The sequence below is a fragment of the Pleurodeles waltl genome, chromosome 5 (assembly GCF_031143425.1).
Source record: "Pleurodeles waltl isolate 20211129_DDA chromosome 5, aPleWal1.hap1.20221129, whole genome shotgun sequence".
Classification (NCBI taxonomy): domain Eukaryota; kingdom Metazoa; phylum Chordata; class Amphibia; order Caudata; family Salamandridae; genus Pleurodeles; species Pleurodeles waltl.
This window is the reverse complement of record NC_090444.1, coordinates 537,408,868-537,434,163: the sequence shown is the minus strand read 5'-3', so window position 1 is coordinate 537,434,163 and position 25,296 is coordinate 537,408,868. Positions and strand designations below refer to the sequence as shown.

The window sequence follows — 25,296 nt, the reverse complement described above, 5'->3', positions numbered from 1 at the left end:
TGCATGGTCTAAATCTTTTTTAATGCTTACAAGTCACCCCTAGGATAGGCTCTAAAAACCCTTTAAGACAGGGCACATGGTATATAAAAAGTCAGATATGTGTACCAAAGTTATACATGTCCTGGCATGGAAAATCTCCTAGAGTAGTTTTTCACTACCATAAGGCTAGCTCTCCTATATACTAACACTAGATTATTATTACACTTCCTTGGTTTTGCAGCATGAATCCTTTACTTGATTCACATGCTGTGCATCATTCCGGCAGCTACTGGTAGTGTCCAGAATTGTCTTTAGTTCTTTTTTTCTTTTTTTTTTCTTCTCCTCCTGGACGTCGTCGACCACCGTTTGTGTTAGGTCCGACCCCGTATGACGTTTTCAAAATTCTTTAATGATAAAATTGGATTTTGAGTTACTATTCTGAAAAGGCCACATTTAGAAAGTTAGCATTTTTCTGCCTAAACCTATCGAGGGTCACGTGACTGAATGGCTCTCCTGTAATGTTTTGTGCATGCTTTCCAGACATGGGTACAAAAGTGTCTTGCATGTGGGATAGGGTCTTGCTCTACTGAGCAGGATGTCCTGGGGTGTTGTACTCATCTCAGCCCTTTCTGTGCTTCACTGGGCAGCCTTCTAAAGGCTGCCTGTCCTGCCACTAACAAAAGTAGCTCACACTGAGACCTACCTGCCCTTTGTTATCCTAGACAGTTTGAAGCCAAACCCAGGAAAAGGTGAAGATTAAACACAGACGACACCCTGGCAGTGTGGATAAAAGTGGCTCCTTGAGAACCTCTCATCAGAACACACCTGAAACTGTGGAAGATTCATGAGGACGGTTAGTCGTCTGAAAAAGGTTGGACCTGCTTGCCTTAAACCTAGACTCCAAGGGTCAGTTAACTAACCAGTTGGAACTACAGCAACACAGCAAACGTCTAGATGTCTCCCTGCAACTGTCCAGCTAACCAGCACCAACTGGACCTGCCTGTTCCCTGCTGCTCTCCTCTGCTGGAGTGAGTCCCGATCCCCAAGAGGTGCCCCACCAGACGCTTAACCCTTGGCTGGCATTAGTGTGTACTCCTACAGCCTCAACAATCGCAAGTGCTCAGGTCCAGGTGAACATCCAAAGATTTTTGGGCTCATCGTGACCACAAATTGACTCCTTGTGTCGCCAGACCACCATTCTCCAGGATTGGCTTCCTGATGCTAGTGCGCTCTACAGCTCTGCATAACATACCATCTGTGGCACCCACTGAGAATCTCCAGCGATAACTGACTTTGCTGTGAACAGCGACCATCTGTGATGCCCGACCAGCTTCGTGTTCTGACAATGGTCTCTTCACATCAGCCACCAACGCAAAGCTCCACTGCAACTCATCTCTTGGACTTGGACTTGGACTCGGAGAAGGTAAAATCTTCAGCAAGACTAACCTGGTAACTATATCCCACTTAGGCTGGTCCAGCCCAGTCAATAACCACAATTGGCACTTTTTTGCTTTTGAGCTCTAGTGTCACAAAAACGTAAAAAATTAATTACTCCGGTTCTACTTGTGGAATGTTTGTTGTGTTGGTCATTTAATAAAATGTACTCTATTTTTCTAGATTGGTGTTGGATTTTTGCTTGTGTGCTGTTTTCACTTTTAGTGTTTGAGTGCTATGTACGTTTTTATTTTTTTATTACACCTTGCCTCTAAGTTAAGCCTGACTGCTTTGGTTCCACGGTACCAGAGGGTTAAGCACAGGTTAATGTTGCTGGCTTTTGTGGGTCACCTTGACAAGGATTGTTTTTATTTGAGTAGATTCCTCTCTGCTAATAACCTAATTTCTTACGCTAGGGTTGGGTAGGTTCTGGTGCCCTAAGCAGCACTCGGACTGTAGCCTTTTGTGAGATTTGTTTTGCCCACAAATGGGTGTTGGGTTGTTGGCAAGAGATATAGCTGTAGTGCCCAGAAACCAACATTTATCTGTTAGCCAGTGTAGGTTTCCAAACATAATGCCTAATAATTATGGCCATCATCCAGTAGGTCTATGTAGCATAAACCAACTCCAAACACTAAGGATCCAGCTCAGTGAGATCATTAAAGACCCCCTGTCAAGATTCATGAAGCCAGTGGTGACAGCCTACCTGGTCAGTCATATCATTTAGGAAGAGTCACCAGATTCCAAGGACTTTGAGACCTAATTGTTAATTTTCAGTAAGCCTGATTTGAAAAATGAGTTGTCCACTATAGTATTCCAGAGGTGCTTTAAGTTCAGGAATCTGGAGAGACCCATTAGGCAGTCTCCCCACAGAGGCATGGAAGAGGTCTGTATCTCTAGGATAGAACCAGGCTGCCACCATTGTAGTGTAGACCAGTGTAGACACCCTCAGAAAAAGTGTTCAGCCTAGATGTCCACCAGTTTTCAGTGCAGAGCTCCAGATCTCTGAGGAAAAACTAAATCAGAAAGGGGTGGAGCACCCTCTAGTTTCCTTGTTTCCTTGTTTGTAGAGTCCACAGGAGGAATAAACGGACCTTATCAGCATGACAGCACAATTTTGCAAGCTAATAGACTGTAGCCCCAACATAGATGAGTGGCACACGTAGGTTGCTAGGAACCTGATAGATAGCTATCAATTGGATGGATGTGTGGTTTGTGCCTGGAGAGTAACCGCTTTAATGAAACCACAACTTTTTTTTAGGTGACAGGGTAGTAAAGAAAGAAGGAAATCTAGTCTCACTAAAGCAATACCATGAATTTAAGATACCAGGAAATCTCTGCCTGGCATATTAGAATCCCTCACGGCTTAGACCACATAAGTCATTGCTAGCTTATAAAGTTTGTAATGCATCGGTGTGGGTTCCAGACACAAATTAGTTTGAATACAAGAAAATGTGGTGGAGAAGGGTGTTTGCTTCATTTCCTTGTGGTAAACTGCCATCCACCTTTTATGCCTCATCTATCTTATATGGCAATATATTTGGTGCTTTTGGTACATTCTTTGCATGGATCATCTGGCTGAGATTGTTAAATCATTTTGTTGTGATTTTCTCTCCTGTGCAGCCGATACCTGAATAGTTGTCCATCTCAGACAATTCCATGGATTCTCAAGGTCTGCTCTTGTATGGCAGCCCTGCAGATCTGGATATCGTCTAACTGGTTAAAATTGACTAGACTGAGGTTGTCATATGTGACAAACTTTCCAACATCTGGTCCTCTCTGTTTGCCTGCTTACATGGTGGTTGCTCTGGTCCAAGCCAACTCTGTCAGAAGCTTAAATATGTTTTTAGATCAGAACCTCACTATTGTCACAAATTGACCATGCCACTGCTACCTGCTTTTCTATTCATAAAATGCTGCAAAAGGTGTTCTTGTGGCTCCCTTAGCCACTCTGAAGACTGGGTTCAAGCACTCATCACTTCACATTTGTACTATGGATTAGCCCTTTACCTGATTTATTGTCTGCAAGTGCTCGAAAGCGCAGCTTCCCCTCTTCTTATTCTTCATGTCCAGTCCTCAATCACTTCATTAGCTTTCATCACCTTCATGGGCTTTCTATTCTGAAATTCTATGCCTTGTTTGAAACTGTACTACCCAGACAGCCTTATGGAACACAGGACCTTCTTACCTTAACAAGGAGCTCTTCATCATTCAACTCGTGCCTTATGCTTTACTAGTCTTATCTGAGCCAGTGCCCCTCATGATATTCATAATAGATGCAATGGACTATCCTTCTCTTTTTGACTGCAACCTCTTTGTCTGGGCAAAGTGATGAATTTCGTAGTCTTTAAAAAATAGAATGTTTTCTGTTTCAGGAGTTACTTTTGCTAGCACCAGGACACCCCTAAAGCAGTGGTTTTCAAACTTTTGAAATGCTCCTGACAAGTACCCTCTTTCTTGGCATGGTTATCCCCATTTTCTGCCTGTTGGCAGTATGTTGGACTGTCTACTGGGATCCTGATAACCAGTACCCCAGTAGTTTTGCTCTCTCCTCTAAATTGTACCTTTCACTTCTCACAATTGGCATACTGCCCCCCCTACCTCCCCCCTATGTCACTACCTATGTCCAGCTACATAATGGTAACTCCAAACCTGGGCATGTTTGTATCACACATGTTGGAATCATACACCAATACTGTTGCAGGTATTGCAATAATGATCCCATGCACTCTGGGGGCTCCTTAGAAGACCGCCAGCCTTGCCATCACCAGTCTTACAGGGTTTTCCGGGCAGCCCAGGTGCTGCCACCCCTCAGACGGGTTTCTGCCCTCCTACTGCTTGATCTGATCAAGCCCAGGAGGGCAGAACAAAAGATTTCCTTTGGGAGAGGGAGGTAACACCCTCTCCCTTTGGAAATAGGTGTGACTGGTGTGGGAGGGGTAGCCTCCCCAAGCCACTGGTTTGCTTTGAAGGGCACATTTGGTGCCCTCCTTTCATAAACCAGTCCCTGCTCTGGCGTGAAACTGGACACTGGAAAGGGGAGTGGCCACTATAACAATAAATGTAATTAAGAAATAGGTGTGCTTTGCCATTGAAAGCCTACCAGTCCTACTTAATAGTAAGAATTGCTCTAAAACGCTAGTGCACACAACCATTAAACGCCAGAACCATTTAATTTAGTATAGTTTCTAAATTGTGAGATTACATTCATGCAGATCTATGCAGTGATATGTATAAGCAAGCATGGGCATCATATAGCACTTGTAACATCAAAGGAGATGAGTAGGCTTCATCAGTTGACCAAAATGGGTGACCAAGATTCAAGGAATCTTTGGGTGTGATTCTTGTTCATATGGAGTGTTTGCTACCCCATAGACACTATCTGCCTCTGATAGCTTTCACATTCTGTTAAAACTATTGAGACTGCCTGGAGTCCTGCTTCTTTTTAAAATGTTTAATACTTGTTTTCATTAACTTTGGTCATAATTATTTTTATCTAGGCTCAATAGCCTAACAAACCTAATGTATTACAAAACAGATGCATGGAGTGGTTAATGTGCTATTCTGTGCTAGTTGGGCCATGCTAAAGGAAAGTGGTTCTACAGAGAACGTTAACCAGTATTTGGAAAAGCGTGGGTGCAGTCTTACTTGTACACAGCACCTGCTTGTCAAGAGAGATGGAGTAGTGGTTAAATTACCATGTTATGAATGAGTTAGGTTTGCCCACAACAAGACAATCCGTGCAGGATATCAAAACACAAGCTTGTTTTATGATGAAAGGTTGACATAGGGACTATTGTGCGCTCAAGTGTCATCCCTAAAAACACAGCCCCAGGTTCATATTTCCACCTTTTACTTTTGGTGACTGGACAGCCTCTTTATTTCGCCCTTCGCAGTGTCAAGGCGCACCGCAGAGACCGAAAAGGGTCCTCAGAAAACAAACCTTGCAGGCAATACCATGGCCACCGTAAGGATCAACCGAGAACACAGACCGAGTTGGTTTCAAAGAAAATAAAGAGTAACTAGGGCAGTGCGCTCCTTTTCCGTTTTTTTTGTTTTTTGCTTTCACATGCGCTCACCAGGGCAGTGTGGACAAGCACCAACGGAAAAATAAGTAAATTAAACTGACCTCATAGAACATAATTTGGTACTCCTGTAAAGCACTGCTGTGCCCTAGGGCAGATTTTGATCTATTTTAAAAAAACATGTGAGTGGCCGGGGGTGGCAGTGGAGACAGTCTAAAAAATGATGCACTCTTATGGAGTGCTACATTAGAAACTAAACAAGATTAAAGCAAAAGAAAGAGGTGCATCTTCCCAAAGCGGATGCAGTGGTGGAATAAAATGAAGTGTGGCATCCGTGAAAAATGTGCCGCACTGATAAAGCATAAACAAAACACAGCAAACACTTGATTATATTAAAGCACAGAGGTCTCCGAGTGAACGACCCCAAAAAAAAAACAAGCAACAGCAAACACAGGCAGGAAAGGAAGAATAAAATAGCACCCCAAACAAACAGAAAAACAAGCAAAAGCGTAAGTATTACAGTAATTGGCCAGTGCTCCGTGGGAGGAAAGAAAAGAAAAAGGCGTGACAAAGAGGAAGGATAGCCCATTCGCAAGCGAAGTTGTTTTTTAAAGGACACTGACCTAGACAAATTAAAATCAATGGGCAGAGTCGAAGCCCACAAAGTATATAGAGCAGGTCGCTAAGTGACCTCGCAAGTGCTGTCTAGGCTCAACCTAAAAAAAACAATGATTAGGTAAAGTCACTGGGGCCCTCCAATTTAGGGACGATACAAAAAGGGGTATTTCCCTGACTAGAAGACCAGCAGATGAGTTGGATTTCAAACAGGGACACCTCACCAAAGCTTTCAAAGCACAAACCAGCCTCAGTCAGCATCACAGCAGTGGCAATTCTAAACACCACGAAGATAGTCCTTTTGTGGTCAAGCAAGAGAAAGAAGTTTGACATCACGAGGGGTGGCAATAACAAAGTGACTCACTAAAATTGGATTTCCACCCACACACACCACCAGCAGAGGTAAGAATAGGAAACTTCTTCCAGGAGTGGAGGTTGGTGACATCAGACAAATGGTTTCTCAATATTATCCAACATTAATACTGCATAGAGTTGGAGAAACATCCACCACCACGATATCCAAAACAAAAAACGCACCCAAAGGAAGAGATATTATATCTCCAAAAGGAAGTAAAGGGATTGCTACAAAAACAGTCAACCCGCCATGGAGAAAAATATAGGATATTCTCCATACTTCCTAGTACCAAAACCAGACAAGGCACTCTGGACAATCCCAGACAACCGTTTCTGAAGTTTATAAAAACGCAATAATTCAAAATGACAATGCTACAAGAAGTCACTCCTCAACTGCAAAGGGGGGATTTCATGGCCATCGTGAACCTAAAGTATGCCTGTCTACACATTTCACTGAACCTAAAACACAAGAAGTTCTTACAGTTTGTGATAAACAAAACGCATCATCAATTCAAAGTACTACTACCCTTTGGCATAAATTCAACTCCAAAAGTATTCACATAGTGCCTTGTGGCAGTAGCCGTGCACCTGAGATGGAAGGGAATACAGGTTTACCCATACTTAGATGACTGGATGGTAAGAGCATAGAACAGTGATGACAACACTGCACAAACTGGTGTTCACGATAAATATGATGAAGTCTTCACCCAAGCCAGAACAACAGAAGCTCTTCTTGGAAGCCAGGATAGACACAATTCAGAGAAAGGCTTTTCATTGTGAAAAAAAGAGTACAAGCCATAACACAAGAAGCTCTCCAGTAACAGAAGTGTCAGTCTCTGACAGTGGGGAAATTATTAGAAATGATGGCTTCATGCATACCACTTATACCACATGCGAGTCTTCACATGAGACCATTCCAATAATGGCTACAGAGCCAGTGGTCATAAGCGACGGGGAGATGGGAGGATCTAGTGGTTGTCACACAAAAAATACAGGAGGAAATGTTTGTGGAACAAAACAAATGTAACAGCAGGAAGTCCCTTTATGACTACAGCTCCAACACCGACCTTTACCACAGTAACCTCCCATATCAGGAGGGAGCTCACATTGGGAAATTCAATATCAGAGAAATATGGACCCCAAAAGAATCAGTCCAACGTATAAGCCTGCTGGAGTTAAAACTGTTCTAGCCTTAAAAGCCTTTCAACAGCAATTGTGAGACAAATCAATACATATACCACAACAATGTTTAACCTTAACAAATGAGGGAACAAAGTAATTTACTCTATTAAAATTGGCACAGCACATATGGAGATGGGCCATTCAAAGACAGATAATATTGGTGATTGATTCATCTACCAGGAGTAGACAACGTGTGAACAGACAAACTGAGCAGACAAGCACCCATCTCACACGAGTGGGAACTGAACCAAGCAGTGTTAGAGAATTTTCCAAAAGTGGCATACTCCAAAAATAGACTTGTTCACAAAACGCCAATTCTTCACATCCATACCCTCATTATGTAAGTTATCCGCTGTCAAAAAATTGGTCAGGGAAATTTGCTTACGCTTTTTCTCTGATAGTGCTCTAAAGAGTGAGTAACAAATACAAGCAGTCACAAATGACGCTCATAGCTCCACAGTGGGCAAGGCAGACTAGGTACTCGGACTTAATGGAGATGGTGCAGGAGGTGGAAAGGGCTCCAATGGTACAGGACCTAAAATCCATGGAAACAAGAATTCTTCACCCAGAACCAAACGCTGGTCTAGCAGCATGGTTACTGAAGACCTAGAATTTGGTCACTCGGACGACTGGAAAACACACATTCCTCAGAGAAGCAAGGAAAGCAAACCACTAGAAAATGTTACACTGCAAGATGGGAAATATTCACATATTGGTACCAAAGAAACAATCTGCTTCAAAACCGGACACGTGAAACTGCAGTAATCAGATATTTAACACACCTGATAGAAGAAGGCCTAACTTATGCTTCTCTGAAAGGACATCTGGCAGCGATAGCAAACCAAAGGGGCTACATAGGTAGAAGCTTGTTCACTACACCAATAATTAACAGGTTTCTATAAGGGGCTAAAAGAATAGCACCGCCTAGGAGTGCACTCACTTGGAATCTCAATGTGTTTCTCACACAGTTAATGAAGGATCCATTCGAAACAAACTACAAAGCAACTTTAAAATTCATACACTAAAAGCAAAATTTCTGACAGCCTTTACTTCACTACGCAGAGGGTTAGCTAATGACAGGCAATCACCATACAGGAACCATACATACAAATACACAAGATCAGAGTAGTCTTAAGAATGAATCCACAATTCCTCCCTAAGGTCATATAATAGTATCAGATAAATTAACCAACTCAGATTCAAAGTTCTTTCCAAAACCTAAAGACTCGAGCAGAGAAAGCTTTACATACTCCAGATGCCCACAGTGCAATAATGTATTACATGGAAAAAACAAAGACCATCAGGAGAGGAAAACAACTCTTCATATTATTTACAAACAAAAAAGACAGGAGAACCAGTTACGAAGAGTGCCATCGCAAGATGGATAAAGGGCATTTGGAATATGTCACAAGAAAGCCAGCATTCAACTAGAAGGAAAGCCAAGAGCACACACTACAAGGAAGAAAGGTGAACGTTTTGTTGAGTGAAGTTTGCACAACGGCCACATGGTCATCAATACACATGTTCGCAAAACAGTGTTGCATTGATATTCAGGTAAACAGAACAGTTGCAACAAAAGGTTCTTCGACATCTGTTTATAGATTCAACTTCCTCTTCAACTCACCACAATGGACAGAAAATGGTACAAAATCAGTGCACAGCTGGTGAATCCAGAAAAGATTCACACTGGAAAACTAAATGGTTTCTTAGAGGTAGGAGTTGTTTTGCAGATTGAAGAATTTTCTGGATTCACAGGTGACCTGCCCTCCTTCCCAGTAAATGAGGTGACATAGGTAAACAGAGGACAGTCATACAGAACACTAACAGGATGCTCCCACAAAAAAAAGAATCTGAAAACGGCATCTAAGAGTGAGACTTCCCGGGAGGGTTTTAAAAAAAGAGACACAAAAAGGACTACTATATATAAGAAATTCTGGACCCAATCACTAGATGGTGGAATAATGCACAGCATGTGAATCCAGACCATTCTTTAAGCTGCACAACTACTCCTTAGTAACCATTTTGTTCTCGGACCTTGTGGAGATGGCACAAAGAAACATAAAAAAGCTACCAGCAAAAGCCACCTTCTCTCCATGCAGGGAGGCAAGACCCACAACCCGGAAACAAACAACCTGAACCTAGCAGTCTGGCTCCTGCGAATATTAAATTTGGGCATTTGAACCTTCCCAAACGATCCATGACATCTTAAAGGAAGCTAAAAGGCGAAGTGCAAAGTATTGCTACACAGTGAAGTGGAAAAGGTATGTCCTGTAGTGAAGAAACAAAGGGACTGTTTGACAACCGAACAAAGGGGGCACAGCAGTGATCAGATACCTTACATACCAGCTAGATAACAGTTTGACGCACGCTTCACTAAGAATACACCTTGCAGCAATAGTAGCCTACAGAAGAGGACACTTTGAAGCTTCTTTGTGACACCAGTCCTATTACATGTCAGGCAGTTGGTTCTTTTTTAAAATATGCACTGCAATTACATCAGTCAATGATACTTTAATGAAATGGTTTTATAGTTCTTCTATTGTTTGATAGTTTTTTTTGTTTATGGTGCCAGCCGTTTCTCAATGTTTTTATATACTTTCATATATTTATTTGTATATTCATGTTTTAATTTTTTTATTCACTTTTTGTCTTGATGTATCTTTTATGGCCCGTTTTTACGAGATTGAATAAAGAATTTGAGCATGTTGATGATACCAGTTATTAAAAGGTTTCTATAAGGCCCAAAAATAATAGCTCCACCCAGATCGACACTGACTCCAATGTGGGACTTCAATATGGTATCAACACAACTAATGAAGGTAGCATTTGAACCACTAAACATAGCAGAACTTTGGTTCCTGACCTTAAAGTCCACCTTCCTAATCACATCACTGCACAGGGGGAGTGAGCTGGAAGCGCTAACCACCTAGAAGCTCTACCTACAAATACACAAGGACAAGGTAGTCCTGTGGACCAACTCACATTTCAAACCAAAAGTTGTGTCACAGTAACACTTGAACCTAAACAACCAGCTTCTGGCTTTCTTGTAGCAGCAGGAAACACAATCTGAAAGAACTCTCCATACACTGGACGAATGTAGGGCTGTGATGTGCAAGTTCTTCGTTTGATTTGCAAATTCATATAGAGGGGCACCAGTGCTGAAGGGCATCATTTTAAGGTGGCTAGTACAAAAATTCCAATTATGCTACCAAAGACACATCAACTTTCTAGAATTGGAGGCTTTTCAAAGCAGGATGGTGCACATTATGACAGAACACAACTGCCATAATGTTCCTTGAAAAGCAAGAAGGGGCCCATTCATACCTGCTGTCAAAGACTGTGTAGGGGAGTGGAGTGTGGATAGTTGCAAACAGTATGGTCATAGTAACTCATCTACAAGGAAAAGAAAGAAAATAGCAATACTTAATGTTAAACTGACAGGAGGAAATTTTGAATGGTTGGAAGCCAAAACAAGGTTATGGCTCATATGTATTAACATATTTTGTTACAGGCACAAAATGGGAAAACTCCTTTGATAAAGCAGGGTATCAAATTTTTTCACTTTGTGTGGCACGTCATTCAAAGATCTATTTGCCACTAAATTGAACCCAAAATGCCAAGTCTTTGCATCCAGGCAGTTAAAGCCACGGTCTTGGGGGGGATACACTGAATTGGTGCAGGATATTTGCATACACTTTTCTCTGGTACCACACATTCCCCCTGTACTGAACAAGGTCAGGAGGTCAAAAAAGAAAACCACAGTACTTCAGTCTGGTACACTGATCCAACACAAGAGTAGTCAAACTTTCAGTCCAAAAAAATATGTGACACCAAGAAGGAAGAATATCATTCCATCCCTTAGTCCTCTAATATCTGCAGGGCTCCTGAAGTGTTAGTTTAAAAACTTACTTTAGTTAGACAAATGTCTCAATGTCATAAGGGAAGGCTAAACGTGTTTAAGTAGCAGTGATTACCAGGCTACATAGAATTGATGTTGTATTCATATTCTCTAATAACATTTTCAGAGGCCAGTGATTGGGACATTGATAATTCAATAACTTCAGAATTAATAATATTCTTGATTAGGATATCTTTCATTATGGGTTCACTTTGCAGCTGTAGCAACATTTACCTGAGGGACCAAAGAAAGGCAGTTATTCACAGTACAAAAGGTAAAACGATTTATGCAAGGAGCAGAACCATTATATCAATGCCATCTAGTTCCACCTCTAAAATGTAGTCCTTACCAAGTGCTGCCTTGAATAAGGACAGAACTTTTGGAGGTTTCGCTAAATTCCAGTCTAAACACCTTCAGTGCAGTGTTCAAGGTTAAAAAGCAGTAACAAATTTGAGTGGGTGAATTGCAAGCTTTTATAATAAATTAACTTTATTTTACAGAAAGCTAGTTACTTATGAGAACTCAAAGTAGATTTCTCCTAAAGATGTCAACTTTCCATGCAACTTAAACCATACAGTTAGTATCCGCTAAAAGAAAAATCACCTGAAAGATTTCTTCACACGTGTCAAAAGGATAGTTATGTTATTACATGCAGTAAACTGAATAGTCAAAACAATGATTTGCAGCACATATGCCACATATTGTATTTTTTCAAGCTGTCCCAGGTATGTTGGTTTTTGGTTCGAAAGATGTTTTGTTCTGGGTTTCACAAACGGCATATTCAATAGCAAAAACAGAAACTACATCAGCTGTTAGGGGTGTTATGTCCAGTAATGGCACATGTACAGCTACAACATGGTCATCTACGCACTCATTCATAAACTACTTTGTAAATATACTGTCTCAGTGGGAAGCTCAAGGGGACTGGACAGTATTAAGGCATTACGTAACCTTCCGACCCATTTCCGAAGGGGAAAATATTGCTATATATTCTAGACTTGTATGTGAATCTAGATGAGATTCATGCTGTAAAAGAAAATAGTTACTTACATATAGCAATAGTTTTCTAACTTGTACCTCATCTGGATTGTGTGAACCTACTGCCTTCCCAGTAATAGAGGGGACTTAGTACTCAATCAGGTAAACAAATCTAAAATGGAAGTCCGGTAATTGGTCACCGTGGGGTTAAATTTCATCTTTGCAATGAGAACTATTAACTCCATCTGTGTTTTAGGCTTTTTAATTTTTTTTTTTTTTTTATTAATTTTTTTTAAGTTCCACACTTTTCTTTTTAAATCCCCACATCCTCACTAAATTGTGGAATAATGCACAGAATGTGAATTTAGAATAGTTCAGTCCTGAGCTTGCTTCCTATGTTTTGAACAAGACAACATTTTTAATCTTCCTTGAAATTGATTTGCCTTTTCTTGTGCAGGAGAAAACCCTCCTTCTTGCAGTGTTATAACTTGCACAGGTTCTCCTGGCCACACTTCATTAGATTGTGCAAAGATATTTCCAATTAGCTTCAGTTTTTCTCTTTTGTGCTGATTATATTTGACTGTTTACCCCTTTGACCAGCTGTGTGTATATCATGACTGATTCAGTCATCACTTACACAGTATAATTGACCTAATTGCCGTCACTTCCCAGGAGACCCCGCAAGAAGAAAGTGCTGCTTTCTTTCATTACTTAGAAAATTCTTCATTTAGCACATCAAGTAAGCTAGCGACGTCTTTAAAAAAAAATCTTTTTACATTATCACCCCTGTCACAAACTTTGGTTGTCTCCCACCAACCCAACTGGATAAACCTCTTTACCATCCCCCTCTCAAATGACTGCCAACCGAATAGCAATAAAACTCAGTCTGACTTTCCAGAAGACAGTAAAGTTGAAATATTCAGTCTATCCATTGCCCTGCAACCCACCAACCATCTGACACCTTCTCTTGACTGCTAATCAAACTGCTGTGAAGCTGGTTCAAAGACTCTATCCATCATGCAACTCAGTCACTTTTATAAGCAATGCTGAACTCTTTCAGCAGCATCATACAACCCATGTCAAGACTGTCACAACGAAGCTGCATACCATTATGACAGAACCCTTTAGCTTTTGTCCAATTGCTCACTGACCGGAAATGCTGTCAACAAACAATAGAATAAATCGCACAAATTGCAATGTCTGCACCTACAAAAAAATACTGAAAACTCAACACCAAAAGTGCACATCAGCCAGAACTGCTTGACTATTGCAGATTCCACACTGGTCAGAAAACTGTAACTTAACCAACAAATTCTTCATCCAGAAGAAAGTATAAGTAGGCCACCTATCCTGTCTTGCAACATACAAGCTTTTCACCCACTAGATACTTGAAACTTCACAGCCCCTTTTCATTGAATCTCAAGTCAGCCTCTTTTGAAAGTGCCATCCCTTCCTTGCCCATCACCAGAAAAACATTTACACCAATACTCAAGATAATCACTGTGTCCCTAGACATCTTTCCTGCCTTCAAAACTGGATTGAATCTCAGTGAAAAAACAGCAGGCATCTAAATACTAGAATAGATGGAAATCCACACTTATCAGTTACACTTCCTGGAACAGTGCAGCACTGAACCTGTCACTATCCTTGCTGTGGGTGAATCATTCCTTATTACAAAAAAGGAGCCTCTTTGACACTATAGACTCTTCAGTTACCTTTGACACAGTTAGCGAAGGAACTGAATTGACATCCCCTCCGATTGGTTGCACAGATTTCCAGCTCTGTACTGCCATATCTCAGCGGCTACCTTTGAGTTGCAGAGTCCCATAGGAATCCAGTCTCCAATCTGTAGTTTCAAACTTGGTTCATTCTTACTCCAACTCACCAATTAAGCTTTCAAGGTACACAATTTAGGTAGGGCACACAACTCCACTAGTAATCAAGGAAATTGACCTCAAAGACCCCCTCTCTGTCGTCCATTTGCATACATGAAACTAAATCTGACCAAGATGCAAATCCTCCTCACCGTAGACATCTGCAAAGAAGCTCAAATGCAGAACTGGTATTCTTATATTTTGGCTGGTTGAATTAATTCACGACTCACCTCATTTTCTCTGCTTCGTCATTGACTCGAAAACTTAATTCAGAACACAAGTTGCCAAAAACACACAACAAGGGTGTTATCAGCTGTCACTCTTGTATAGTGAAAGCTTGTGTACCCAAATCTGATTTTAAAACCACTGTTCAAGCCTTGGTTCTTTATCTAGGTTATAGCAGTCTTGGGAATTTGATCACATCCTAACCACTGTGATAGACGTGGGCTGGTTCATGTAAACTCCTATGCCATGCCCAGATCTCATAATCTCTGTTCATTGTTGGTATGATGCTTTGGAGAACAGCAAAAGCTGAGAATACTCCAAAGGGGCCCAGTAGGAATTGCCATTTAGTGGGGTGGGACGATTATGGCATCTATAGGGCTCCCCCTTTTGGGAATCTAAGGATGACAGACAGTAAAAGTAGGCTATAGTGTAGAGGAAGAGGTGTTCAGTTAATGCAGTGAATACTTCACTTATAGATTATAATAATAATTGTTTTTATGCTTGGCAGCTAGAATGTCAAGGACAGCTATTAAATATCTCACACAAGAACAAACTAAACCATCCTCCTTTATAGTAAAAGTTGTGTGCCATTGACATAAAATGCTTGGCGTCAGTGTCTGCTTTGTGAGATGCAAATAACAATATCGTATGGTTTTGTGTTGTTATAGCATAGGGCCATGGAGAGCACATCTGAAGCTTGACTACCATTTTTTAAACAGATGGTTCATCATGTTCTTCTCGTATAGATTTACTCTGCATTCAATAAATGCTCCTCCAGGTATCACTACAGTATGTATGATGTCTGTGAAACTGGTTCTGTCATCTTTGTCTTCTAAGAAATCAGAAAAGTACTCCCTCCAACGCTGAATGCAGTGTTAACACTGGTGTGCCCAAGTAATTATACAGGTTGAAAACCGCATACTTTGTGATAGCAGGCTTTATTGATTTTACACCTAAGTAGATCCTTTGACATCTTTATTTGTTGGGATCTGTTTGAATCCTGGCCTCAACTGAAATGGTATATATTCGGTTTTGTGATGCTGGACAGCACAAAGTTCATACTATGACAGGAGTAGATTGAAAAGCAGTCTGATAGAGACTTCTAGTTGCAGATTCCTTACCTTTGAATTCCCTGGTGTTAGCTTCAAATCTGGAATTATTTTGTTGAGCAATACCCTGCGCGAGCTGTTGGGTTGTGTAGTTTGAATCCACGTGGCATCAGCAGCGTTGCTGTCTGACATCATGGTCACCTATAAAGGCACCTCCCCGGTGCGCGTACGTCAGTTCTTTTCCTTCCATGCCTGTTAAGCGCAGGTCCGGTCCTGAGCTACCCTCTGGCTTTTTTGGCAGGTCCTTTTTTTTTTTTACCCTTTAGGCGAATATTTTTCGTCTGTGTGAGATGTCACTGAGGAAGAGTGGGTTCAAGCTGTTTTGCGCCTGTCATCGCTCCCCATGTCGGTGACGGACCCCCACCATATGAAGTCGTTCTCTGACTGCCGGGCCATGGCCCCGAAAGCTTTGAGGGAGCGGTCTCTGAAGCTCATGGCGGCCCAGTATTCAATGTCTGTAGGTGCAACTCCTAGGAGGTCACTGTCCCGCTCAAGAAGGTGGTCGCGTGACCGCTCCAGGAGTCCCAAGTTGTCCTCTTCTCATTCGAGGTCCTCCAGGCACTTGGGGGAAGAGGCATAAAAAGAAGTCGTCCAAGAGGACTTTGCCACGCCTGTCGAGCGACGAGGCATCAGGGGAACATTGATGTTCTGCGGAGCCAATGCCAGGGCCGACTTCACGTCTCCATCCCCCCTATCCGGAAGCTGGAGTGACCTGCTGAATTTGAAGAATTTTAAGAAACCATGCGCCTCGTATTTGAGCGGGCTGCCCCCACAGGTTGTTTTTCGGACCCCACGGGGTCAGCAGGGGCCCCATCGGGTTGGACACCGGCGGCATCAATGCCGTTGAGGACCCTGGGATCCGATATCGGATCCGGACTGACGCCAGTTGCACACAGTCAGCCTCTTCTGGCGTCGGTCTAGAAGTCAACGCTCCCCTCAGTGCCCACCGGTGGTGCAAGCCCCATCCTCATTCCTGATGAGACGGTACAAGGTCGTATAATGCAGATTCCAACTTCAATGGCGCCGACAGGCCCCAGATTAGTGCCTAAGGCTTATTTTGAACAGGTGAGGAATGGGAGGGGTCTGAGGACCCTTTAGATTACGGTTTGGAGCAGGACTGGTGTGAAGATCTAGTGGAAGCTTAGTGGACTGGATACTTTTTCAGATACTGGCATGCTCTTACCTCCTTCTGTGGCTACGGAGGAGGGAGCTTCATATGCCATGGTGGTGCATAGAGCAGCTGAGGTCTTGGACCTAGAGTTGCCTACGGTGCCGGTCAGGACTAACATCCTGACCGAGGTGCTTCAGCCGGGGGTTGCTACAATCTGAGCCAATGTTACTCTTTAACGAATCCCTTACTGTTGTCCTGCTGAGGACGTGGTCCGAACCCAGCACAGGGCCTCCTGTAAATAGGACAATGGGCCGCTGCCATCGACCAGCTCTAGGCCCTAGACTGGCCCTAGTGGTCCTAGTTTCCTCACCCAACACCCCACTGAGCTTGGTGGTCCAAGCTTCCACTTCTCATGGTGCGTTCCCTTCCGCTCCCTTGGATAGGGAATCCAAAAGGCTGGACCAACTTGGGAAGATGTTTTTTTCCTCCAGCCTGGCATTGAGGTTCGTCAACACCTCATGCCTGTTGGGCTGTTTTTCCCATACTTTATGGGATACGGTGGCACAGGTGCTACCCCAGGTCCCAGAGGGCATACAGGACACTCACTCAAGCTGTCAAGGATAGGATAGATGCAGCCAACTTTACGATTCAGTGTGGTTTGGACACAATCAATTAGTTTGGCAGGGCAATTTCTTTGACAGTGGCCCTTTGTTGCCACGTCTGGCTTTTCGGAGTATGTCCAGGCAAACCTGATGGACATGCCCTTTGATGGCTCACGCCTTTTTGGAGAAAAGGCAGACTCGGCGCTTGAGCGGTTCAAGGTCTCTCGAGCTACAGTCAGATCCTTGGGCCTCTCGGCTCCTGCTGACCAGCAGTCTGCCTTTCGCCCCTTTTGAGGCTTTCGAAGGGGCTGGGTACTGCGCCACCCACAGTTCAGCCACTGTTTTCCATCCTCACAGCATCCAGTGCGAGGTCGAGGTCGTGGTACCTTCAGACCCAGAGGGTCCAGCCAGAGGTTGGCCACCACCCAGACCCCCCTCCAGCGCCCAAACCTTCCTCGTATGGTTCTGCAAGACCATGTTTCTCCAGTTGAGGGAGGATTCAATTTTATCTCCCTCACTGGCAGTCCATAACATCAGACAAATGGATCTTGCAGGTCATGCAGAAGGGCAATTCCCTCCCCTTCCAATCTTCCCCTCCCTCTAGCCCTTCATTGAAAGAACGGCTGGTGGTGGATCGTTGAATCTTTCTCCACGTGGAAGTTACAGCTCTCTAGGCCAAGGGAGCCATAGAAAGGGTCCTGATGTCAGACGTAGACAGAGGTTGTTATTCCCTCTACTTTCTGATTCCAAAAAAGAACAAGGTCTTCGCCCCATCTTGGATTTAAGGAACGTCACTCTTCCTCAAAAAGGAGAAATTCAAGATGCTCACTCTTGCTCTCAGGTCTTGTCTGCCCTAGACCAAGGAGACTGGATGGTAGAGTTGGACTTGCGGGATGTGTATTTTCACATCCCCATCCTGCCTGCCAACAGGTGCTACTCACGGGTCAAGGTGGGCCATGAGCACTTTCAGTTGATTGTGCTCCCCTTCGGTCTTACCAGTGCCCCTCGGGTGTTCACCAAGGTGGTGGCGGTGGTAGCAGCTCATCTGCGCAGGTTAGGGATTTCAGGCTTCCCCCTACCTCAACGACTGGCTTTTGAAGGCTTCTATGCCCCAGGCTCTCGTCAGACACCTTCAGATGACGGCAAACCTCTTGCACTTGCTGGGGTTCACTATCAATATGCCAAAGTCATACCTGACTCCCTCTCAAAAGCTTCCTTTCATCTGAGCTGTTGTGGACACAGTGTAGTTTCTGGTCTATCCTCCCAAGCAGCGAGTCCAGGATATTCAAGTTATGATACCAGTGTTTCGGCCTCTATCCTAGATTTCGGTGAGACAGACTATGAGGCTGTTGGGACTTACGGCTTCCTGCATCCTGTTAGTCAAACACGCTAGATGGCATATGAGGGCTCTGCAGTGGTACCTGAAGATCCAGTGGACGCAGCATTGGGGAAATCTTACCAACACGGTTCAGATCTCGGAGGGAGCTGCAAAAGACCTGCAGTGGTGGTTAGTGAACTGCGATCGGGTCAGAGGCAGACTCCTTTACCTTCCCCAGCCAGATCTCACAGTAGTGAGAGATGCATCACTTCTGGGAAGGGGCGGCCATCTGGGAGAGGCAAAGATCAGAGGCCTTTGGTCTCCAGTGGAATCCGGACTCCATATCAACTTGCTGGAGCTCCGGGCGATCCGACTGGCATTGAAAGCATTTCTTGCTGTTTTAAAAAGGAAGACAGTACAGCTGTTCACGGACAACACCACTGCAACGTGGTACTGCAACAAACAGGGCGGTGTGGGGTCGTGGACCCTTTGTCAAGAGGCTCTGCGTCTCTGGACATAGCTGGCCCAGCAGGGCATAACCCTGGTGGTTCAACACTTGGCAGGTTCTCTGAATGCCAGGATGGACCAATCAGCTGTCGATGCCTAGCGGATCACGAATGGTATCTCGTCGCAAGTGGAGTTTAGGCCCCCAGTACAGTTTTACACCCATACCACTTCTGCCTAGAGTTCTCAAGAAGATCAAGAACGACCGGGCCCAAGTCAACCTAGTGACTCCGGATTGGGCTTTGAGAGTCTGGTATCCTGAGCTTCTTAAAATGAGCATCAATCCTCCGATCAGGCTGTCCCTTACGGAGGATCTTCTTTCGCAGCGGCAGTGGAGGGTTCTCCACCCGAACCGGTGAACTCTGCACCTTCATGTGTGGAGATTGAGCTGCAGCAGTTGATGGCTTTTGACCTTCCTCCCGAAGTCTGTAAAGTTATTTTGACAGCCAGGCGTCCCTCCACTAAAACGGTATATGCCTACTGTTGGAAATGCTTTGTATATTGTACAGAAATGTCTATTGATCCTCTTTCTGCCTCTCTTTCTGATATCCTCTTTATACTTTTCCAGCAGGGTTCTGCCTTGGGTACTCTCAAGGGCTATCTTTCTGCCTTATCGGCATTCCTTCGGCTGCCTGATCAGCCTTCACTTTTCAAATCCCCCATTGTACAAAGATTCCTCAAAGGGCTTGTACATGTTTCCCTCTACCCCCTTTGTTATGCCCCAGTGGGACTTAGATCTGGTCCTCACATTTCTGATGTGTGCTCACTTTGAGCCTTTACACAACTGTCCCCTCCGGCTGCTCACCATCAAGACAGCCTTCTTAGTGGCAATAACATCTGCCAGGAGGGTAAATGAGATGTCATCAAAGCCACTGTATCGCACTATCTATTCAGACAAAGTGGAACTCAGAACTCATGCCTCTTTCCTCCCCAAGGTGGTGACCCCATTTCATCTGGGTCAGAACTTCACCCTGCCCACCTTCTTGCTCCACTGCATCCCACTAAGGAAGAGGAGCGACTCCACCGACTAGACCCAAAAAGAGCATTGTTGTTCTACCTTGACCACACAAAAGAGTTCCCAGTGGATGAGCAAATCTTTGTGGGGTATGAGGGAGGGAAGAAGGGTCGCGCAGTGCAGAAGCAAACTATTTCAAGCTGGGCCATTCTCTGCATTAAAATCTGCTATGCATTGGCCAGGAAGCAGCCTCCTGAGGGTTTTAGGGCTCATTCTACCAGGGACAAAGCTGCTACCACTGCGCTAGGTCGGGGGTTCCAGTCCTAGAGATTTGTCAGGTGGCAATGTGGAAATCTTTTACACGTTTGCAAAACATTACTTTCTGGACAATCTGGTACGGAGAAACAGACATTTTGCCTGTTCAGTCCTACAGGACTTCTTAGTAGCAGCCCACCGCCAGGAGGTTATGGCTTGGGTATCTAGTCAAAGGTAGGGAATCTGCAGCTAGAAGTCTCTCTCAGATGAACAAGTTAACTTGCGTTTGGTAACGCATTATCTGGTAGAGACTCCCATCTAGCTGCAGATTCCTTACACCCACCTATGCCTCCCTGCTCTGCGGATATGTCTAGTAGGGTTAGGGTTTAGCCATTTCAGGGCCCTAGTTTTGCACAGACAAACTGTTGGTTCATCTATGACTCTGCGCTTCTAGCACAGAAGCTTGTGAGTAAAAGAACTGAGGTGGTGTCTTTATAGGCGACTGTGATGTCACACATGGCTCCAACGACGCTGACGACGACACGCGGAGCTGAAGGATGCATGCAGATCCGAACGACGACACACACAGGGTATTGCTCAGCAACAAAATTCTGAATTCGAAGTGGACGCCAGGGAATTCAAAGGTAAGGAATCTGCAGCTAGATAGTCTCTACCAGATAATACGTTACACAAGGTAAGTAACTTGTTCTGGTAGATCCAAATGAGCACAGGTTGCATAATTTCAGATTTTTTATGAAGATAGAGCAGTAATTCAAGTTCTCACAGATATTTACCACTGTTTAATTTTTTTTTTAACAGGGAAGTTTAGTTGGCCTTGTGGATTATCCAGACGATGACGATGATGAAGATGAAGGCACGTCTCCGAGGAAAAGGCCACGCCTTGGGTCATAAAAAGAAAAAAACGAAAACATCTTTTGTAGATTCTGTTTCAGATGTGACTGTTCAGTGAGCTTAGTCTGAATTGGATAGCTTGCTTCCTTGTATGAAATTGCAAGGAGTAGCAGAAAAACCTCTGTGTGCAAGAAGGGTTTTAGTCTTCTGAACACCAAGCTACAAGACAGTGCAATCCCTTCTAGCCTCTTAAGAGTTTGCCAATCAGACTGTCAAAACGTGGGCTGGCAATGAAGACCTGAAGGACTGCTTCACTGCAAAGCAAGTCTTAGATTCAGGGAGGGTTTCGGGAGGAAGTATGTCAGTAATAGCATTTTTAATGTCGCAGGGCTACACCAAATGCATCACAGTTCAAACTGTTAAACTTCAGATTGCATTCCCAGTGATCTTAACCCTGCGTCGGTGCTGTCCCTGTGGATTTTTATAAGTTGCCTCTTTTTTTAAACTAAAGAGAGAAAGAATATTCTTCTCTAAAGGTTTTATGTAAAACATTGGGACCATTATTTAAGTGCAAGGAAAAATGAAATGATTTGAAGGAGAGCACACTGTATCATTGTGCATGTTGAGTTTTATAATGAAAAATAAAAATCATTTTACAGTGTTTTAATAAAACAGAGCTGGAAGCTGGATAGATTGTAAACATCTTTTTCTGTACTTCACTTAAAACATATCAGTATCAAGGGTCACTTGCTTCCAACTACCTGTTCATCGATCAGTGCCTCAATAGCTGCTCTGCTGTACCACAACTAGTGCTGAACGTGTGAAGAATGTTTCCGTTTTGCTATTGAGGCTGTTGAGCAAGGTATATTTGGCACCAGACAAGATTCAGTGTTTTTTGATCTTGGAAGTACATGATTTACATGGTTATTAAAAACACTAACAACAGAACATAAATAGTGCTGAATGTAGCGCAGTTTTAATTACACCTGAACATTGTTTTGGACCAGGATGGATTAGGACATCAGATTGTATCCATGCCCTGCATGTGAACCATGTCTTCTTAAGGGTGTAATGTGCAAACTACTTTTAATACAAAAGAAAATGAAAAGAAGCACATTCCATGATTGTAAATTAATTGCAAACAAAAAATAAATATATTTAGTTGAGGCAAACAGTTCTGAGAGCTTTTATTTTTAAAGAACATCAATTGACCTGTGAATATTACTGTAGAAGTTTTAACTTGCACAATATGTGAGCATGCTGGCGTAAGAAATTCCCAAAACTGTGTTGAAAATTTTAAATCTACAATTATAAATATCTAAATGCAATTCATTGTATTACAAGGGTCCATTCTCTTAGTCTTTTTTTTATTTCAGTTTCCATGATGTTCATTTTAGTTTTTAGATGTGATGATTTTTGTTTTCGTACAGATATGAATGAATGTTTGAGGCATGTATGCACATGCTGTGCATTCTCCTGTTATCCAGTGTTGGGCCCAGGTGTGTGCAAGTTGTTTTTCTCTGAATAAGTCTTTCGAGTCACAAGGCGCTGGCACTCCTCCGCTTGGCAATAATGCTCACTGTCATTGACACCATTGTTAGTTTTCTTCCTGTCATCGGGTTTGGCTGTGCGCTCCGGGCTGACATTGTCACAGCGCCCTTTTCAGTTTATACAGTTCCTTTCCTTCATTGGTATTGTACTTTGATCTTGTCGCCCTTAGTTTGTGTCTGGGATCGACGTCTGGTTACCCTCCTGGGCTTACTCCCGACCCTCTGTTGCATCGCTCCACTATTAGGCGACGGTCGTGGAACAGACGTCATTTCAATATTGTCCTCTATGCCTCGTGAAATATCTTCCGGTCGATCTCCATCAGGTCTGCAATTTGTGCTTGTCTCCTGTGGCGTTTGCCGCACCTTCTACTCCAAAGAGTCTCTTCATGACCACTACGCTCATTGATTCAAGATGTCTGGTGGGGTTAAGACGACACAAACCTTTTTGGTCCTGACGACATAAAGGGAGAACAACACCCACAACCATTGGCTGCGGATGAAGAGGTTTTCTCCCATGGAGAATCTGGAAATCGAGGGCTTTTCATCAGCTCAGTAGTCCATGAATATAGCACTCCCTCACTATCGACACCACATTCATCGCGGGTATTCTTGAGTCGAAGGGCACTCGGCCACTTTGGAACACCTGAGACAGGCTTTCGGACCACCACTGCCTTCAGGCCATAGTAGGCACCAACGTTTTGCTTGGGACAACATGCCCAGATCCGGCTGGTGCTGAAGGAACCTTCAAGACTTAGCGATTCTACGCCGACCACCCTGGCACCAAGCCGACCCTTGGTACTGACTACATCCGCCTCAGCGTCATCCGAAACCTCTGTGCTGAAATTGAAGGCACCCTCTGAGTCGAAGAATTCTGTGTCGACCAGCAAGTCCGACACTGGTGCAGGCGAGCTGAATTCTCCATAAGAAGGAGCAGCTCAGCTGAAGGCGGAAACATCTGATCATCCATTCCAAACACAGGCCTCATCCTTGCCTGCTCTTTGGGCTCTGCTGCTCCATCCTTAAAATTTTGGCTGTCCTTCAAGGAGGTCTTGGACATTCTGGTTCGGGGAAAACAATGCAGGAAAGCAGATAAGGCTGCCAGCTTTTTACCCCATGCACCACCATCACCTTACCCTTTCCTTTTTTTTCACCCTTTTGTTTTGGAGGGAGAGGGAGACGGGGGGGCTTCACACGCTGAAATTGGTGGGCATTGGGGTGGTGATTACACATTTGACACCCCCACCTTACATAGTGGCCCATGGGACTCCTACAATGTAGACCAACTAAGGGACACAGACCCAGACCATTACCCTGCCCACCCCACCCCTCCGGATGATTCCACATCCTTTCAGAAACTCATAAGGTGGAACTCCACACTGAGCCCTTAGAGGACTTCTTCAAAACCCTCTCCAGTCAGTACCTCCCCAAGTTTAAAGGCACGCTATGTCTCTTTTAAAGACTCTGTCCAGGCTAGGGAACACCTAGGGTGGATAAAAATTATAAGGTCCCCTTTTTCTCCTCTATATTCTCAATCAGCTCCCACCCAATTCTCTGATATCCACCACTGCGGCTAAGCGCGCCAAATCGAAGGTCAGCTGGGATGCCCTGCCACCAGATAAGGAAAGCAAACGCATAGCTGCAGCAGGGAAACAGTTGGAAGCGAAATTGGCCAACTACTGGAGCACTGCTAATTCTGTCAGCCTTCTTGCAAGATATGATTGTGCCTACTGGGACAAAATGGAGGAGTTCCTCCAATAAGTCTCTGAAGGGCATAGAAAATGGGGTCATCTGAAGGCATGCTGATCTCAAACACCTCTGTTCACAGTGCCTCAGACAAGGCTTCTCCAGCGAGTAGCTTTTGAGCTACTGGTAGCTCTCCAGCTTAAGTAGCTCTTCTGTGTGCAGCCCATCCTACTAAATTGGAAGCTTTTGATTGGCTGAATTAATATAATTATACAAAAATTAAAAAGTATGCATTTGAGATGAAATGTGTGTTTTTTCTAGGACTCCCAGGCTGATTGGAGAACACTGGTTGTATATCCAAAACACATTTAAAGATGATATTTGAGAGACAAATCATTTAGTGTTGGACACACTTATCACTACTATTATTACTTTGGTGCCGGGGCGTTGCAGCTATAATCTTAGTGTACTTCCCATGAAAAGAAATGAAATTTCTTTTTTGTTACTGATAGAAACCCTACCTGATGCACTGTTGCTAATTTTGTAGATGGTGGCCACTAAAGTAATATTGTCTCTGATCACTATCACAACACTACAATACTAATATTATTAGCGCAGGATGGTTTTTATTGAACATAAGTAGCTCCTGTAAAGAAAAGCGTAGGAGAACCCTGCCCTAGACGCAGCTGACTGCTGCCAGATGGGTAAATTCTAGCATTCTTCTACAAAGACACGCATGGTTCCGTATTTCTAGCTTTAAAGGGGAAGTTCAGCAGAACGTGCTGAATATGCC

The 25,296-nt window shown here is 43.6% G+C and overlaps 1 protein-coding gene across 7 annotated transcripts in view; it reads left to right on the top strand.

The window, feature by feature from the left end:
- The window catches only part of PPP4R3B (protein phosphatase 4 regulatory subunit 3B), a 428,645-nt gene extending 406,203 nt beyond the window's left edge, over positions 1-22,442 (top strand). For all 7 annotated transcript variants that reach the window (XM_069234360.1, XM_069234358.1, XM_069234359.1 and 4 more), the window contains exon 16: positions 21,238-22,442. In XM_069234360.1, coding sequence (XP_069090461.1) covers positions 21,238-21,330 — 93 coding nt within the window. In that variant the 3' untranslated portion in view covers positions 21,331-22,442. The remainder of the gene's footprint in view (positions 1-21,237) is intronic.
- The last annotated feature ends 2,854 nt before the right edge of the window (positions 22,443-25,296 follow it).